This window comes from Boleophthalmus pectinirostris, unplaced genomic scaffold (genome assembly GCF_026225935.1).
Source record: "Boleophthalmus pectinirostris isolate CB_2022bp ecotype Guang Dong unplaced genomic scaffold, ASM2622593v1 HiC_scaffold_20, whole genome shotgun sequence".
Taxonomy (NCBI): domain Eukaryota; kingdom Metazoa; phylum Chordata; class Actinopteri; order Gobiiformes; family Gobiidae; genus Boleophthalmus; species Boleophthalmus pectinirostris.
In genome coordinates, this window is record NW_026571153.1 from 22329550 (window position 1) to 22348559 (window position 19010).

General features: G+C 38.7%; 1 protein-coding gene across 1 annotated transcript in view; it reads right to left on the reverse strand.

The window, feature by feature from the left end:
* The window catches only part of arap2 (ArfGAP with RhoGAP domain, ankyrin repeat and PH domain 2), a 192902-nt gene that overhangs the window by 165924 nt on the left and 7968 nt on the right, over positions 1–19010 (reverse strand). Inside the window, 5 exon segments of the mRNA XM_055156121.1 lie at positions 3695–3764; positions 6039–6386; positions 8375–8439; positions 10741–10814; positions 16655–16737. Of these exon segments, the coding sequence (XP_055012096.1) occupies positions 3695–3764; positions 6039–6386; positions 8375–8439; positions 10741–10814; positions 16655–16737 (640 nt within the window).

Here is a 19010-nt window from a genome sequence, read left to right on the forward strand (position 1 = left end):
AGAGCAGCGGGCTATAATTAGTAAGTGATTAACGAGCAGGCTTCAGACAGGTCCCACATCATTGATTGTGATGTTGTGCAGAGCTGGTGCAGCAGAAACACAGGGGCCCGGGGAGGGTGTGGCGGGGTCAGCGTCCACAAACAGACTCGCACAAACAGACTCGCACAAACACACTCACACGCACAAGCAGAGGGAGCTATAGCACGGTCATTAGCCACAACACCAGGGCAGGGCGCATTATGGCAGGTTAGCCGCTCTGGGAACACTGAATTATAGCACTCAGACTTTTGGAAAGGACGTGGTTTAAGTGGGAAACAAAACATGTACTTAGCTACATACAGGCCATGAATCTGTCCACAACAAGAGGTGGAATTACAGCTTTCAGCGGGAACAGTACTGGGGGATAATTTGCATAACACTGAATGTAATAACCCGCTGCTTGGACTAAACAATATTAAGTTATCAAAATAATCAACCTAATGTTTTATTAATTTTTTCCCCTCTAACAAACTTATTTCACAAGTCTCAAGTCTCAGTTTTAAAAATTGCCATTTAAATTTAGATCACTATGTTACCTTTTGTTGGTTTAAAAATGCTATATTCACCAAAAACAATGAATTAACATGTTTTATAAGTTTCATTTTTTCAGACAGTTTTAATTTTTTTGTTCCTATGCTAAGTCACTCCCCCTTCAGAGTGCTATAACAACATAATCAGCGTGCATTTCGCTAATGAAACTACAATACATAACATCAGGATTGTGAAGTTGTAGTGTACCGTTTAGTATCCTGCTTTTGTATATTTCTGGAGAACTGTTTTGAGGGGCTTGGGTAATGTCGGGTTGTGGGCTAAGAATTGGACATACTGCCAACCATAAGGAGGGTTTGAACAGGGCCCGGGAAAGATGGCTAGATTACTCAAACATGCACAACATGTAAAAACACTTCAGGGATGTTTCTGATGAGAGAACTTTAAAACATGGAAGATTTTGCATACTTCTACTGACTGAGGATTGTCCGTATATTTTTTTCCTTCTTCCCGAATTTTGAAATTGTACATAACAAAAAATGAATGAAAACAAAACCCTTCCACACTCCACCCCTCTCTCTACACCACTGTTTCCCAAACCTTTTTTCTGGGGACCCACAAACCTTCATGACCCAAGTCAACAGACATTATTCGTAAATTACAAAATAAAGGTGGATATGACCATTACTGAACATTAATGAGGATATTTTATTGTTGACTGAGTGATCATGTTTTTCAGAACAATTAGTATTACTCAGGTTTTATACAATGAAAAACAATAAATAAACCAGCAATAAAAGGATCCATAAGTTGCATATTTGGACATTTAATGTAGCCCATTTCTTTTTCTTTTCAACATTCAATTGAACCAGAAATATGGGAACAAAATTCAACTTATATTGCAGACATGCAGATCGAGACAAGGCGACATAAAAAAGACCACTGGAAAAACAAACATCAACTGTCACTTAAGTCCTGAATCTCAATCTTGATTAAATTTCTTTGTTCCAGAGCATCACAAGCCTGTAGTTGTACCACCAGACAGCTTATCTATGCAGTTATATCAGTTATATACTAATATCCAAACCACTAATAAATCATAATATATTCTACTATTCTGATGTGAAATCCTTGTGAAAATCATCTTCCAGGCCACACAGGCAGAGGTTAAAAGCTGTAATGTTTGCATCTTTATCTGCTTCCTCGCCGTTTCCCAAGCTGCTCCCTTCCTCCCCCTCTCCCCCCTCTCCCTGTATGATGACGAGGCAGGCAACGCTAAGCGAAATTTTAAACTTAACTGTCAAAGCAAAGGAGAATGAAGAGGGGAACATGTACAAGAAAAAAGAGCGAGAGAAGAGGGTAACTGCTGAGGATGGCAAAAAGAGTCTTGAGGTTGCTCCGGGCTCTTTCTCCCTTCTCGTCTCTCTCTCTCTCTCTCCCCTCGCTCCATCCCTCTCTTCATCGTTTTCTCTCGCCATCTCTCTCCCCCCCTTGATCTCTCCATCCTTCTGTGACCAACTCCATCTCTATGACTCCATCCTGCTGTCTCTCCCTCTCTCTCTCTCAATCTCTCTGTCTCTTTCCCTTTCTCCATCTCTCGCCAACACCCTCTGTGTCTCCCTCTCTCCCTTTCTTTTTCCCCCTCAATCTCTCCATCTTCCTGTGTGTCTCTCTCTCCCTCTCCCCCCTCTGACTCACTCTCCCCGTCTCCCTCTCTTTCCAGCTCTCTATCTTTCTCTCCTTCTCTCCCTGTCTCTCTCCCTCTCCATCTCTTTGTCTTTCTCTCCTCCTATTTCTCCCTCTCTCTCCAGCTCTCTATGTCTCGCTCTCCACTTTTCCATCTCTCTCTGACTCTCTCTCCATCTCTCTCTCTCCATCTCTCCATCTCTCTCTCTCCATCTCTCCATCTCTCTCTCTTGGTACAGTGCCAGCCTGGATGTGCTTTAGAGTGCGGCCGGGCGGGCACAGTGATCTGGCTCGTGGTGCGTGCAGTTCTGTCACTCCGTCCTTGCCCTCTTTCTTTACGGTGCCAGGCTAATGATGATGACAAAGGAAAGGAGGGGGCACCAAACGCCACGGAAGAAGACAGGGATTTGACCTCCGGAAAGGGTGAGGGTGGAAGGCTTTGGCTCAGAGTGGGCCATACATACTGCTGCTAGTTGGCACGCTTTGTTACATGTAAATAAGCATTAAAGGAGAGCTCATTCTTGCTCTGCTAATAGTCATTTTGATGCCAGCATGTTCAAAAATGGAAATCAAATGGCAGGAGAATACTAACATACGTGCAAGTTAAAGGTGTATTATGTAGGTCCTGCTTGTCTCCATGGAGACGTTATTGCTTTGCCTGGAATGTTCCACAGTATGGCATTCATTTATCTATCTATTGAGACAAACAGGTCACACCAGGGACTCCTTTTCAACAGTGTTTTCCTATTCACCTGTGCTGCCAAGTCTAAAAAACAGACTTTTTTGACAAGACAAAGCTTCATTTAGACCTAAAATTAAAACAAAAACACATCCAGATTTTCTTTTACTTTCTGCTGATGCATCAGGGTGCCACCATTTTTGTAAAGATGTCATACTCAAGAGCCAGTTTTCCCTGATGATTATATTGTACTTTGCCATGAAATATCTAAAAGTAAATTGAAAATGTTTAAGTTGATTATTTCTAACTGGACCCCATAACTCACTAGCGAGGCTGGTGCCACCTAGTGCCTCCGCTCAATTTAATTTCTCTCCAGCGACTAGGTCAGGAATCAGAATACACTAGACAGTTTGCAAAAACCTCGGAAGTGCCAGTCCGGGCACCAGCCAATCAGAGAAGAGTCATACATTCTGTGTTGGCAATGACTCCCGAGATTGAGGATATAAAGACGAACAAAGAGAATGTTTGGTGAATTTTATCAAGGGGTAAGACGTTATTGCCCTTCTTCCAACGGGATTTGGAAAAAGCTTAATAAATAATAGCAGCAATTGCAGTACCCAGCTACCATCGAGCGAACGAACCCTAATGCTGCAAGGTCAGACGGTTTCCAAAAAGTGAAACCGGCTGACAAATCAGGCTAATAACTCACTGGATTACAACAAAAATCTGCATTTAAGATGCCCCCATCTGTATTAAATATTTCTGGTCTATAGAATGTTGTGAAGTTGTGAGCACACTTACCTTTTCATTGTTATAGTAGGCCAGAGACTCTCCATCAAACCGCACCCATCTTCTTTGAAAAACGCGTTTTCTGGAAGAGACAGGGGAATACTGAGTGGACAGGTCATAAATGTCACAGAGTGAAAGGCTGCTTATAGCTTTTTATCAGGAGTGCCACATTCATTAGCGTCAAGAGTTGTACCAACATCTGTCAATTAGCATAATCAAAACAAATGGCCACTTTCAATTTGAATATTCAACAGCTCAGGGCTTTTTGCCAACTCTATGCAAAACAGGTGGTGAAGGGAATACAGAAAGAATAGAGAACAGAATGGACTCAACAGCACATAGTTCAAAAATGCATGTTCACAGCTCACGCAAACACATTGTCATAGTTCAACTAAGCAGCATTTTTAATTGCCCCTAAATTGTGTATATGTAAATTATATGTTGTATAATTATGTTTAATCCACTTATACCATGGACACAACAATTGAAAATAGTTCACTTTTTAAATATGATGACCTTTTGGCTGTCTGTTTACAGAACTACCTTTATTCAAAAAAATAATGTATTGTCCGTAGGTAAATTTGCATCAAAACTGAGCATATGATTCCTTCAGTGGCCTCTGCAATTTCCAATATTGGTGACATCACAAATCACTGCACTGACTATAGCCAGGTGTTTCTGATCACAATGTGCTCCACTGTGTTTTTAAAGTCCAAATACTGAATGATTTCAGTGCTGGAACTACCCATCTCTACTAACTAAATGTCTACTAACTCTACTAACTAAAAGTAAAAGGTAACTGTTAACTTGAAAACTAGGGATGGGCATTCGATGAAATTTTCTTAATCGATCATCGGAAGAATTAACGATCGATTATCGATTAGTCATTAACGTTTTTATATTAAAATGATCATCATTATTATTACTATCTGCACTACTAATCTGCATACATAAATTCAACTTTACGACATATAAACCGTAACGACTCTAGAGCCACATCAATCCGTTTGAAATTATAATGTGTTTAATTCAGTTTTGCGCAACTCTCACAGAAACGAAACTTAAAACCGCATCGCTAATTTGCATAAACTAAGCGAAGATAAAACTACAGCTCTTGTGTCGCTGATGCGGTCAATTTCTGTTGGATTAAAAGACATGACTCAGGTAAATACAGGTTAGTGTGACCATATTTGCGTTTGACAAAACCAGGACACCGTACGGGGGGAGGTGGGGACTCGTCATCGACATTGCCGACTCTCACCTGGCAAAACTTTTTCCCACTGGACACCGAAACATACGTTCCTGCTTTGTACACTGTCCACATGGACTCCCACTTGTCCCGAACGCAACGGAAAGCGTGGAATTTCCTGTACAAATCATCCTTAAATACGCATTTGTGCTTCGGTACGCTGCAGACTGACCGACTGTTTGTGTTTGCTCGCTCCTTCTGAGTGCAGAGAGACACATGTACGGACCCCTGTTTGGTCACGCTACGCACAGCAACCTGCATTCGGTTTGTCGATTAAAATGAACATAATCGATGAAATTCTTAATGATCAATTATCGATTAATCGATTAATCATGCCCATCCCTATTGAAAACTATCACTACATGATATCACAAGGTGGAACAGAGCATTAAGGTAATAAAAGGTTGCTCAAACACAATTTCAGATATGTTTTTGATGAAGTAACAGCACTCTAACATGGCTTAAAGCTCACAAGAGTCAATTTTGTGTAATATAGGTCTGTAAAGCCTAGTTAACTTTGTCAACTATAATATACTGTCAATATTACATTTTTCTTGATAAAAACTACATAAAAAGTATAAAATGAAACCACATTTAGTTGACAAATTAGTGACTTAAAAGGTGCACTATGTAACCTTTTGGTTGTGGGTCCATCACCTGCTTGTTTCTATGGATATTTCATTGCTCTGCCTGGAATGTTCCACAGTGTGATATTAAACAGTTCTAACTTATATTTATTAAATGACAGGTGGTTTTATAGCTCAAAGATACCAAGAAAAACAAGCATTCTGACTGTGAGCAGGGTTGCCTCTTTACAGATCTGACCTGTAACTTGGTCTGGTCACTATGAAAGGTAGAAGGTAGAAAGGTTTAATATCATACTGTGACAAAGCAATAATATCTCCATGGAGAAAAGCATTTGACAAAAAGTTACACAATGCACCTTTAAAGTTCACAATAGTCATTTTTGTGTAATATAGGGCCTTTAAACATTGTTAACTTTGTCAACTAATATACTGTCAATATACATTTTTTACAGACAAAAACTGCATAAATAGTATAAAAGTAAAATACATTACAGATTTAGTTGACAAATTCATAACTTACCCCTGAGGTGACAGCTTGTCGAGCCAACCAGCCTTGAACACCTCACGTCTGGGGGCCCCATAGTAGCAGGCGTAAGGAGAAATATCAGGCAGAGGCGGGTTGTTATTTGCCCCTCCTACAATATCTCCAGCCCGAGTGTATAGATCACACTCCACTGTCAACATCGAGTCATCCTGAGGAGCACTGGGGTCTTCACTGGTCCCCATCACAGCATGGTCCAGACCAGAATGGGCCAGTATCACAGCACATTCTTCTACTGTTGAATAGTCGTCCAAATCGTGTTCAGGGACAGGAGGAGGAGGAGAAGAATCTTTGTCTTTTGTTTCTTTTGGTTTTGGTGATTTTTTCCTGAAATACAAAATGTATGTTCAATATTTAAAAAAGGTAATAACTGAAAATGTGCACATTGGTTTACAATCACAACTAAATTTGATGTAAATATTGAGAACAGCTCATATCTACAAATTCAAGTGTATTGCTTGCTTGTTTAGTCATAGAATCTGGCAACCCAAAGTGACGCGAAGTGTTCGTTTTGCTTTTTTATTCCATATAAAATTACAAAATGAATGAGTGATCAGTAAAATTAAAAGGGCCCATGTTTTCTGAGCATGTTTCCTCATCACAAACATACCTGGAGTTTTGTTTTGTTGTTTGTTGTTGTCATGTGGTAATACAGGAAGTGTGAAGTGTGTTTTGTCACTCTGTTACCAGAATCATTTGGATGATTTCAGTCCTGTAAATGCTAATTTCAACTGAACTGTGGGTAAGAGACAGCTGTTAACCTAAAGGGAGATGGAATTTTTTACATAGGACCTCATTTCCTAGTGAGCCAGAGTGTTGGAGGCATGGGAAGACACTTTTTTAAATATTCGATCCAGTCCTTGTATTTGCAGAGGTCACTGGTGCTAGGCTAGTGCATGTCAATCACCACAGTTATCCTGCCACTAAAAACAATCTTACCCACTCCAACCGTCAGACTGTTGATGTAAATGTCTGTGTCAGTAGAATAATTTTAGAAGTAAAACCAGATTCATGTTATGAAAAAAGGATTTATGTTTGAGCAGCAGCAGTGAGTTGTACTTAGAAAGATGGCGGACTGATATCACCTGGCACCTATTTTACTGGTGTGGCATAGGATTTTGACCCCGTGGTGAGGTGACCCCGGGGCCAACATACCATATAGTATTTTAACCCCAGGGTCAGAATCCTATTATGGTATGTTGACCCCCCTATAGAATATTGACTCTCCTATGAAAATCTATATTTTATTAATAAAGAACTTGAATTCTATAGAAAAACTTTGAATATTAATACTATATCTGCTAATTAAAACATATTGACATATTTAACCCCCCAATATATTTATTATAGTTATGATTACGTAAAGTAAGAAATAATGTTAGTTGAATATTGACAATGATCAATTATATATCAAGGAGGTCAAAATCCTATGACTATAATAATCTGACCCCCAATATGTTTATTATAGTCAGATACTTTCAAGTGGCTCACCTACATATGTTACATTTACACAAAATACCAAGTCGTTATCCATGCACACATTCCTTAAAATACCTTAAAAGATTGTGAATATGTAGCAATATTTGATAAAGTACAGGAGAAATAATGATCATATAAGTAAATACTAAAGAAAAAAGTAAGAGTAGTCAAAATCCTATGGGGGGGTCACTTTACTACAGCGGTATGCTGACCCCGGGGTCAATATACTATGGGGGTCAAAATAATATCTCACACCAGCAAAGTAAAATTCCGCTGCTGCTGAGAAAATAATCCCTCAACATGCAACGATTCATGTGATACAAGGTTAGTTTTATTCCAAACATTATTCTATCAACACAGACATTTACATCAACAGTCTGGTGTAATAACAGATTTGCTTTGGGTGCTTTGTGGACTGGGTAAGACTGGTTTTAGTGGCAGATTAACTTTGTGTCTCCCCACATCTCCAACGCCAACTAGGAAATGAGGTCCCATGTCCAAAATTCAGGACTGTCCCTTTAAAAACTACCTCTACATTGTTAAGCATGTGTGAATGATAAATGTGAATGAAACAAAACACAACTGCCAGGTAAGTTTTTGATGAGGAAACACCATTATAATAGATCAGAAAATAGCATAATACGGGCCCTTTAAGAGGATGCAAGCCACTAAATAGATAGATTCTCAGGCTAGGTAGTTAAAAACTTGAAAACCTCACCATTGTTACGACAGCTGAAATAAATGGCCACATTTTAACTCAAATGCCCACATAATTTTTCCTCGATTGCGTTGTTCTGAGATGTTTTTACAAGCAGAGTTCAAACACACAAACATACCTTAGTTTATTTGGCTTTATCTTGTCTTTTAAACCCTTCTGCTCCCCTTCTTTATCACCTTGGTCCTATGGAGGAGAACATAGATAAGAATCAGACAAGAAGAGGAGTGCCCATCTCCCAGTCACTCACTTATGTTGGTGCACCAGGCTATGCTAACTTTAGAGACATTTCTATTAACCTCTGGGGACACCGTGAAACAAGCACATTATCTTCTATGCTTTATGTGTCCAGGCCTGTCACAGTAACTAATTCTGAAGTGATCTATTGCTACACAAAATATTAGAATGAGCCATAGACTGTATAACAAAGTGGACTAAGGGAGTGTGGTGTCATCCATAGCGTTCAGCTCCAGTCAAATGAAGCTCACTGAGGCCTGCGGTTATAGAGGAGAATTTATAGCCAGTTACAGATTAGGAATAGGAATTTAGTTATGGACAAAATGGTGAAATAAAAAAAACAAACAAGATCATATAGAGCGGGATAATATAAACATTTTAAAACCAAAATGACAAGGCTCACTGAAGTTACAGAGAGATGGACGACAATTTTTCGATGTAAAGCCAGAGTTGATGGAGCCAGAAGAACCCCCACGTTCACTTCCTATTTGTAAAACGGCTGCTAGCAGGTTAACTATGTCCATTTATACACAGTGCATTTATATATTGAGCCCCAAAAGATATTGTTCCGTTCGATCTATATTGATTATTTAGTATTTATTGAAGTTGATTTAGTATTTATTAGGGATGTAACAATAACCAAAAGATCGTGGTAGTGTATCGTCAAAAGTCTCATAATAATATTGTGGACCATCACAATATATCGAATTAAGTCTCTCTGCTTAAATAAATAGTTCTCGTGCAGCAATATAGCTAAAAAAACGAGAACTACATAGACCAGGATCCTTTGCTTCGTTACAGTGCAGACTACATGCAGAAATAACAGTTCTAAGCACTTTTAAATCTTAATTATTTGGATTATTACATTTTAACAGGAAAAAGTAGTATATTCACAGTTTTGCCTCCACAAAATATCGTAATAAATATCATACCATGAGATATCGTAGAAGTATCTGGATATCATTACATCCCTAGTATTTATTGTACCAGGCCTATATGTGTCATTGCCAAATGTATGATAACTGAAAACATGCTTGATAGTGTTTCCACTCGGGCTATAGTCCCTTAGTCTTTTAGTCGATTAAACACGACCAGATTTTGTATTAGTTAATTATTTTATTTAGATTAAAATGATTTATATGAGACAATAGCAGAAAGGAGAAGTTAGTGTGGGAGTAAAGTTCAAACTGTCTCTATATAAATACACTGTTTTCCTAGTACTCTTGAAAATTTTGCATGAACTTGAAGTTGTAGACTTATGAGTGCAGTTTGGGTCAGACACATACGTAATCATTTTGAGAGCTTTTGTCACGCCTTCTTTTTAGCCAACTAATCAATCAGCAGGACATGTCTTTAGTCTACCCAGAATTCCTTTAGTCAACTACAGCCTTAAAAAGGTGCATTGTGTAAATTTTCTGGTGGAGGGTTGTTAAATTCTTTTCTCCATGGAGATGTTATTGCTTGGTCTGCAGTATGGTATTAAAGGGACAGTTTCGGAATTTTGGACATAGGACCTCATTTCCTAGTTAGCCATAGTATTAGAGACGTGTGGAGACACTTTTTTAAATATTCCAACCAGTCCTTGTATTTGCAGAGGTCGCTGGTGCTAGACTAGGACATGTCAATGGCCATAGTTAGCCTGCCACTAAGATCAGTCTTACCCACTCTACAAAGCACCAGAGGAAAATCTATTATTACGCCAGACTATCATTGTAAATGTCTGTGTTGATAAAATAATTTTTGAAGTAAAACCAACCTTGCATTTAAAGGATTTATGTCTGAGCAGCAGCAGCACCAAGTTGTACTTACTGATAGAAAGCTTGGCAGCAACGGACTAATATATGAGAAAATAGTCCCTCAACATGCAACAATTCATGTGATTCCAAGTTTCAAACATTATTCTATCAAAACAAACATTTACATGGACAGTCTGGTGTAATAATTGATTTGCTTTGGGTGCTTCTCCAAATACACTGGATGATTTATTTTATTTTATTTTTTTAATATCTCCACATGTCTCTCAACACTCACTAGGAAATGAGGCCCTTTGTCCAAAATTCTGTGGAGAGGCCTGTTTTTCAAGGTATTTTTGAGCTATAAAGCCATCTTTATTTTAATAAGGCAGGTAGAGCCGTTTAATATCCATAGAAACAAGTAGGAGACGGACGCCCAACCAAAAAGTGACACAGTGCACAGTGTTAGTGTTACAATGTAAAACTATATTCTCACTGTCCACTGTCAGGGCCTTACCGGGGCATCAGGTTTATTGAACAGAAACGTCTCTCCGTAGGGAACAATCGGCGTCAAGGTTTTTTCAAGTGGAGCTAAAAAGACACAAAAGAAGAAAATTTTAGTTTTGTGATGACACTGAAAACTCCTCAGTGTGAAGGTAATAGCATTGTAATACTTAAATTTAAATAAATGTTTAGCGGACTTTGATTCCAACTACTTTGTCGGAAAACGCGCCAGACCTTGATCCATGTGCGGAGTAAACCAATTAAACGTTTGGCATGCTTACCCCTGTGCCAACTGGGAGTGGGTATGTTTTGGTCTGATCTGAGCTCAGCGCCAGGGCCAGTTCTCTGTTTTGGATCTTACTGAGGGATTGTTCGATGGTTGGCACGGGTGAAAAGTAACGAAGTACAAGAGTTAAAGTCCTGGACTTAAAGGCCCTATAATACGCAAAAATTACTCTTGTGAGCTTTAAGTTACGTTATTATGTTGTTACCTGAGCAAAAACATATTAAGAGTTGTGTTTTGTTTCAGTCACATGTTTTTGAGTAAGCCTTTATTATTTATTATACACACTATTCCACCTGGTGATGTCATGTAGTGGTAGTTTTCAAGTTAACAGTTACCTTTAACCTTTTGTTTAATAGAGATCGGAAATTCCAGGGCTGAAATCATCCAAATGTTTCTAGTGAAGGTGTATGGAGTTTAAAAACATAGTAGTACACTTCCTGTATTGCCACATGACATCACAAGGTGGAACGGACTGTTTTCTGTTTGAGAGAAGACCTCAGCCTAAATAAGCAACGTTTGTGTGTTAAACATTTGTGAATGAAACAAAACACAACTCCGTCCAACTCCGTAAAAATCAGGAATACAATTTTTAAGTAAAATGTTTAAGCATCTGCACTTTACTTATGCATATGTGCCCTATTTGCATACTTGTCAATAGATACATTTTACTTTAACTTCAATACATTTGCAAACAGGTATCAGTACTTTCTACTTTTTAGCATGTACATGGTGACATCCTGCAATTCCTGGCATTGAGCACACAAATATAAGATAACTTTCAAGAAAAAAATAAGAAATAAATTCAGATAAGCAAAAATATTCATCAAAATCATTTCAAGATTACTACAATTTTAAACAAGTACTTGAATACTTGATAGTACATCAAACTGTCTGGACGTAGAAAGTCAACTGCATGATTCCATGGAAATAGGATGTTAAAACCACACTTCGGAACAGGGACATATACTTTTTATACCATAGTGGGGAATATTATAGCCAAAGGAACAACATTTCCATGGAAACAAGCAGGCCAAATAAAAGGTTTGTGGAGATGTAAGCCCACTCACAGTAAGGACATATGATTTTCTTTGGTTTTCAGTGCAATAAAAATATCCATAATTTTAAAAAAAACATACTTTTATTTTAGTCTATGTTTTGACCAAAAAGTTACATACTATACTTTAATTATATGTTTTCATGTGATACTTTAGTTTGTTTGTTTTTTTGCCTCTGTACTCTCACCCCTGACTGTTTTTCGACCGTGGAGAAAAGGAAGAGGAGAGACTGGGGCCAGACACTATTAAGTCTGGAGACCCCCGACCACCCCTGCGTGGGCCACTGGCTGTCAGCATGAAAAATGACAGCGCCCTCTCCTGGGGACTGTGAGGGCGAGAAGACAGTGCTGTGAGGTGGAGCACACACACAAACACACACACACCAGCGCACATAATGACAGAGGACAAGATACAAAAGGCTTTCAAACACAGAGAGGACTTAAGACACCCAAGCGAATAAATTTAGCTATAAATTTAATCCCAGCAAAGTCTACATCCAGACACCACGATGCCAGAGAATCCATGCAATGTGATTAGAGAGGGAAGATATATTGTCTGCAAGATCCTACGTATAGAAAGAGCAATTTTGGAAGGCATGTAAAATTAAAATAGCGAGTATAGCTTGTGTAATAAGAAAGCTCAAAAGGGAAAAAAAAGATGGGATACAAGGAGACCTGCTAGAAACTCCACCAAGACACTGACAGTAAAGGGAGGCAAAGTAGATCAGATTATCAGAATTCATATATTCTTCAATATCAGTATCGGATGATGTTGATATTTATTTCATACCGATATAATATTCCCTTTTTCCTTTTGTTTCTCATTCTATGTGTGAGAGAAGTTGTGTTAAAATAAAGCACATATTAAGGGTGCACTGTGTAACTTTTCTGGTGATGGGTCCGTCAAAATGCTTTTCTCCATGGAGTCGCAATTGCTTTGCCTGGAATCTCTCATAGTATAGGATTAAAATTTTCTATCTTCCTGGAGACCAATCCAGGCCAAGTTACAGGTTGCGGAGTGGCAACCCCGCTCACAGCTAGAATTCTAGGTATAGTTGAGCTACAAATCCGCCTATAATTTAATTAATGTAAAGTAAAGCTGTTTAATGTCATACTATGGAATAGTCCAAGAAGGGCAATGACATATCCATAGAAACAAAAAGGTGATGGACCCTCAACTAAAAAGTTACACAGTGCACCAGTGCAAGCCTAACTTGAGTAACAGAGCTTTTAACAGACTATTACTTTCAGTTCGCATCACACAGTCTGGGGCGGTTGATGACATCAGCTGCAAAGTATCAATACCACATAACCAAACTGAGATAAGAGGTCAGTTTATAGATGACAAGCCCACATCCCACATAAGAACAATCAATCCCCCACATGTCAGTGACCTTCAGGCCTGTTCTCTGTGCACCATTACACACCAGCCCCCCCATCCCTCTCTCCCTCCCACCCTCACCAATGTCATGACAACTGAAGCTCTGGTCCTCCTCTCCTCTGTCCACAATTGAAGTTTTTATCTGCTCATAGTCAGACTCACAGAGCCCTGAAGGCAATAAGGTTGTCACAAGTATCGAAAATCAGATACTAAACGATACTAAAACTGGAATCCAAACTAGATTCTCATGTGAAAAGATATTGAGACCACAAAAAAGTCACATTCACAGGACAGATCAGTATGTGTATGTGGTATAAGACCACGTACAGACTACACACCAATGGAGAGGGACAGTGTAGGGACAGAAAATGGCACCTCCTTAAATCACAGTTATCTTAATACAAAAGAGATCCAATAGTGTTATGTAACTGTTATTTCTCCATCACATAAATACAGACCAGCTGCATATGAACAAAAGTTCAAACATTATAAGACGTTCTGGGCCAAAATCAGCCAGTAAATACTGTATTTTTCAGACTGTAAAGGTGCACTTAAAATCCTTTAAGTTTCTCAAAAATCGACAGTGCACCTTATAATCCAATGCGCTTTATGTATTAATTCTGGTTGTGCTTACTGACCACAAACCGATTTTATGTGGTACACGGCACTCGAAAATCTGTCAAAATGTTTTAGTATGACTTTGGTAAACTACGAAGCTGCACCGCTTGATGGATTGTCAGAGCATTAGGGCTACCGTAGCCCCAAGTCTCGCGGAGTCATGTCCTTTTGTACGACACAAGTTGACCGCATCAGGGCACAAGGAGTGAGCCGTTTTTCAGATCTTATAGTTTATGCAAATTAGCTATGTGGGTTTAAGTTTCGTTTCTGTAAAGTGTAAACAAATGTGCGCAAAGCTGCATTAAAACACATTATTACTCAATGTATATTTGAGTCCTCCTCGCAGGAAATAAAAAAAAAACAAATTATCCACCTACAATGACATTCATAATACACATTCACCAAGACAAATTACGCCACGATCTGCCAATGGATCGTGGATGCCTGGGTTAAGGTATCAGTCTCAAGTATAATCTATTTGTTTCGGTTAATGCACCATATAATCCAGTGCGCCTTATGTATAAAAATAGTCGAGAGAATTATTGACATTGCTCCTTAAAATCCAGTGCCCATTATAGTCTGAAAAATGTGGTAGTCTTTTTAAATATCTAATAACAATATCTGCTCAACCGATATCATGGAACTGATACCCAAACCATTCAGTTTTCAGTATCGATGCCAATATTCAAAGCCAGTATCCAGTATACTGTGCATCCCTGCTCTTTATACTAATATATTTTTCACTAGTAGACAATAATGTGAAAGGGAACATACAATTAAAATTCTTCCTGTCAGTTAGAACCATACAACCGTGCTTCAATGGGACCCAGCTCTAAATCCCACTTGGCGTAAACTCTTCAAATATGAATATATAAAAACGATACGTCAAATAAGTCCTTTCTACGCCTCACTGCAGAGATTTTCCTTGCTCGTGGAGCTCCCCATTCCCTGTCCGGGGACCATCTTGGCTCCTTTTTCCGCTCTCTTCCTGCCTGTTTTGCATCCTCCTCTCCTCTTCCTTCCTCCCAGCCCAACTCCGCTGTCTTCCATTTTCTCTTCTGTAGTTTTTCACTCCCGCTCGAGTTTCGCACAGAGGAAAAAAGTTGGAAAACAGCATCTACCAGGAGACCGCTGGAGCTAAGGTACAAGAAATAAGCGAGAGGGGGAGAGCCAAAAAATCAGCGCAAGGGGAGATTAAGAGTAGAAATAATGTTGATATAGATGATAAAAATATGAGCCAGAAGCAATTCATTTATAACATCACAGACACAGCTCATCAAGAAGACTAATGATGTTCTTGAGTGGGACGCAATTAAATTCCTATGATGAAAAATAAAAGTAAATTAAATGGAAGATTACGGCTTACACTGCAAAAATCTTATAGCTAGAACAGTTAAAATGACTCTCACTTGGAGTAGTTTTGACTAGACTGAATTACTTGATGGACTGAGACGAATTGTGCACTTTTTAACTTTTCTGGTAGAGTATCTGCCATCTCCTTTTCATGGTGACTAGAGGGTTACAAAATTTGGTGATACGGAAGAAACTTGTTTTCGCAATACACTTGACATATTCAAGGTTCTGATGATTAAAATCGATGTATTAGTGGGTAGCTGCAGTATTGGTTACATAGTGTACCTTCTTTGCCAATGGAGTAAGACAATTTGACTTCACTAGTTTCTATTTTCAGCTTAATTTAACCTTTAATCAGTCAGAAATATCTCAAAACAAATCCCATACAGGTCACATCTTAACATTCCAAAACTGCAATCTGAATTCAAATAAAATTGTTCGAAATTCCTATATTCCAATAAACAGAAATAGAAAAAGGGCCCATATTTTCTTTATCAAAAGAGTTGTGTTTTGGTTCATTCACACAAACCTTGCATCATTCCTCTCTCAAATGGAAAACACTCTTCCAACTTGAGATGTGTTTTTAAACTCCAAACACTCACTAGAACTATTTGGATCATTTCAGCCCTGGAATAGCCAATCTCTACTGATCCAAAGGTAAAACGTAGCTGTTAACTTGAAAGCTACTGCTTCATGACACCACAAGGTGGAACACAGGATTTTGAGCTTTGGAGATGAAGATAGACCAATAATAAAAGGATTATTCAAACATGTGTGAATGAAACAAAACACAAATCCAGATATGCTTTTGTAACAACATTATGACATGACTTAAAGCTCACAAGAGTCAACTTTGTGTAATATATAGTCACTTTATCGATATTTCCTTTAGCACTATAACAAGCCTGTGAGTTGTCAGAAAAAGTTTATCGACTAACAAAATAAACTTTGGGAAACCGGGCGACAGAATTACACGCCAAGGTCTTGCCAAGGGACAAGATGAGAGAGCGTCTATTCCCTGTGAGGTGTACGCCGCCGCCGCCAAAACCAGCCCCGCCCATTCCCCCCCTTCCCCTCCTCCTCGCCGTACCCACACGACCAAACCCCCCGCACCCCCTCACCCCATCCGCACCCGCTTTCATCCGGGCAAACAAAACCGCCGCCGACACAGACTCCGCTGCCAAATGAAATATTCATGGTGGAGATGAAGCGAGCGACTGAAAGACTGTGTGTACCTTTCTGTATGCCGTTTGCACCGGTGGGACCCTCGGAGCCCGTTATGTGTTCGGGGCTTGGAGCTTGCGTCAGTGGTGCGCTCCTGAGAAAAGGAGAGAGAGAAGATAGGTTAAAATCACGTGTGGAGCATACAAGCCACTGAATTAAGATTTTTAAGGTTGAAAAGTTTGGAAAAAGTTCAGGCAGTAGTAGAAGTACTCAGTTGTACAAGAAAAGACTCAAGTAAAAGTAAAAGTATCACATGAAAAAATGTAAGTAAAAAGTGCATGTTTAAAAATGTACTTAAAAGTGTAAAAAGTACTTTTAGCCTTTGCAGCAGGTCTCAAACTATAATAAAATAGACTTGTGCTTTTCAATCAGTTTAAAAATGTACTGGAGTACAAAGTACAGCTACCTGATCTAAAATGTAGTGAAGTAAAAATAAAAAATATCCTCTTGAAAATGTACTTGTGTTAAGTACAGATACTAAAAAATATACTTGCCGATAAATACATCTTTTTATTTATAGGTATAAATTCTAGAGCTATGTTTTTGGTTTCAACAGCAATAAATACAACCATTGGCTATCATACCATATCTTATTTATTTATTTCCTTACCTTTCCGGACTATTTTTCTCAAAATGTTTGACTAAAATGTCTATGTAAACTGTAAATACATGTTCTTATGTATAGATACAGATTCTAGGGTTCTGTGGTTTCAAAACGGCAATAAATACAACTGTTAGCTGTCATGCCATATCTTGCTTATAAAGTCCCCAAACCATTCTGGTCTATTTTTCCTAAAACGTTTGACTAAAATGACTCTCTGCTCAAACAATCTGTTTCTGAACCCTTTGCAGCACACACAAATGGCTAGACTCTTTGTGAAGCTGGGGTTCTGTAGTTTGGGCCTCTGCTGTCTGATCTACTCTCATTTTAAAAGTGCACTTTGTAACTTTTCTGGAGAGGGTGCGCAGGCTGTTTGTCTCCATGAAGATGCTTTGGTTTAAATTCTCCATATGGTAATAAACTAATCTGTTTTACATGTATTCAATTACAGGTTATTTATTGCTCAAAAATATCTTCAAAAAGTCTCCATGGACAGTCTTAGGTTTATGGCCATACTGTGGAACATTCTACGCAAATCTCCATGGAGACAAGCAGCTGATGGACTCTCCACCCGACAAGTTACACAGTGCACCTTTAAGTGGGAACAAGCTCTACACAGAGGAAAGTCAGTTTTGTGCTTTTGTGCAGTCAAATTGTGCTTGAATTATTTGAGATAAATATAAGAACAGGTGTAGCTGGTGTCCCTCGGGATGATCTGAGAGACAGCGGACTGAGCATTTGTTGGGTGTTGACTATTCCCATGTCAAAGCTAAAGCAGATCTTTCTAAAAAATAAGATTTAGGGATTGTAATTAGGCAAAAAGCTGGAATTAAAAGGTGCATTGTGTAACTTTTCTGGTGGAGGGTTAATCAAACCCTTTTCTCCATGGAGATGTTATTGTTTTGTCTGGGATGTTTCACAGTATGACATTAAACCTTTCTCTCTTCATGAGACCAAACCAGACCAAGGTACAGGTCAGATCTGTGGAGATGCAACCTTCGCTTACAGTCAGAATGTCTGTTTTTCTAGGTATTTTGAGCTATAAAACCACCTGAACTGAATAAGTGTAAGGTAGATCTGTTTAATGTCATACTGTGGAACATTCCAGGCAGAGCAATGACATATCCATAGAAACAAGCAGGTGATGGACCCCCAACCAAAAAGTGATGTAGTGCATAGTGAAAGATCTATTACATTTTAGTGAATTTGTGTATATTTTTTTTATTTGTGGGTCTAAATTGGTCCAGATTCTTCTCAGAATGATGAGTTACAGATACTGTTGTGTGTACATGATCATTGCTGTTTGTCCACTTTATAATACAAGGGAACTAAAAAAAAAAAAAAGTCAAGGTCCCATGCATGGTTCCTCGGAATGGTAAGGAGATTTATTATTTGATATTTGATTTGAATTTTAAATTATTTGACTTAACTTCTGAAAATACAAATATGATACAGATATGTAAATTTGTTTTTTACATGAAATAGACTCTTGTGAGCCCAAAGCCATGTTATAATGCTGCTACCTCCTCAAAAACATGTCTGGAGTTGTGTTTTGTTTCACACATGTTTGAGTAATCCTGCATTATTATTCTGTCTACATCTCCAAAGCTTCAAAATGCTCTGTTCCATCTTGTCATGAAACTGTAGTTTTCAAGCTAACAGCTCCTTTTACCTTTAGTTCAGTAGAGATTGGCAACTCCAGGGTTGAAATCATCTAAATGATTACAGTGAAGCTGTAGACTTTAAAACACATGGAGCAATGCCTG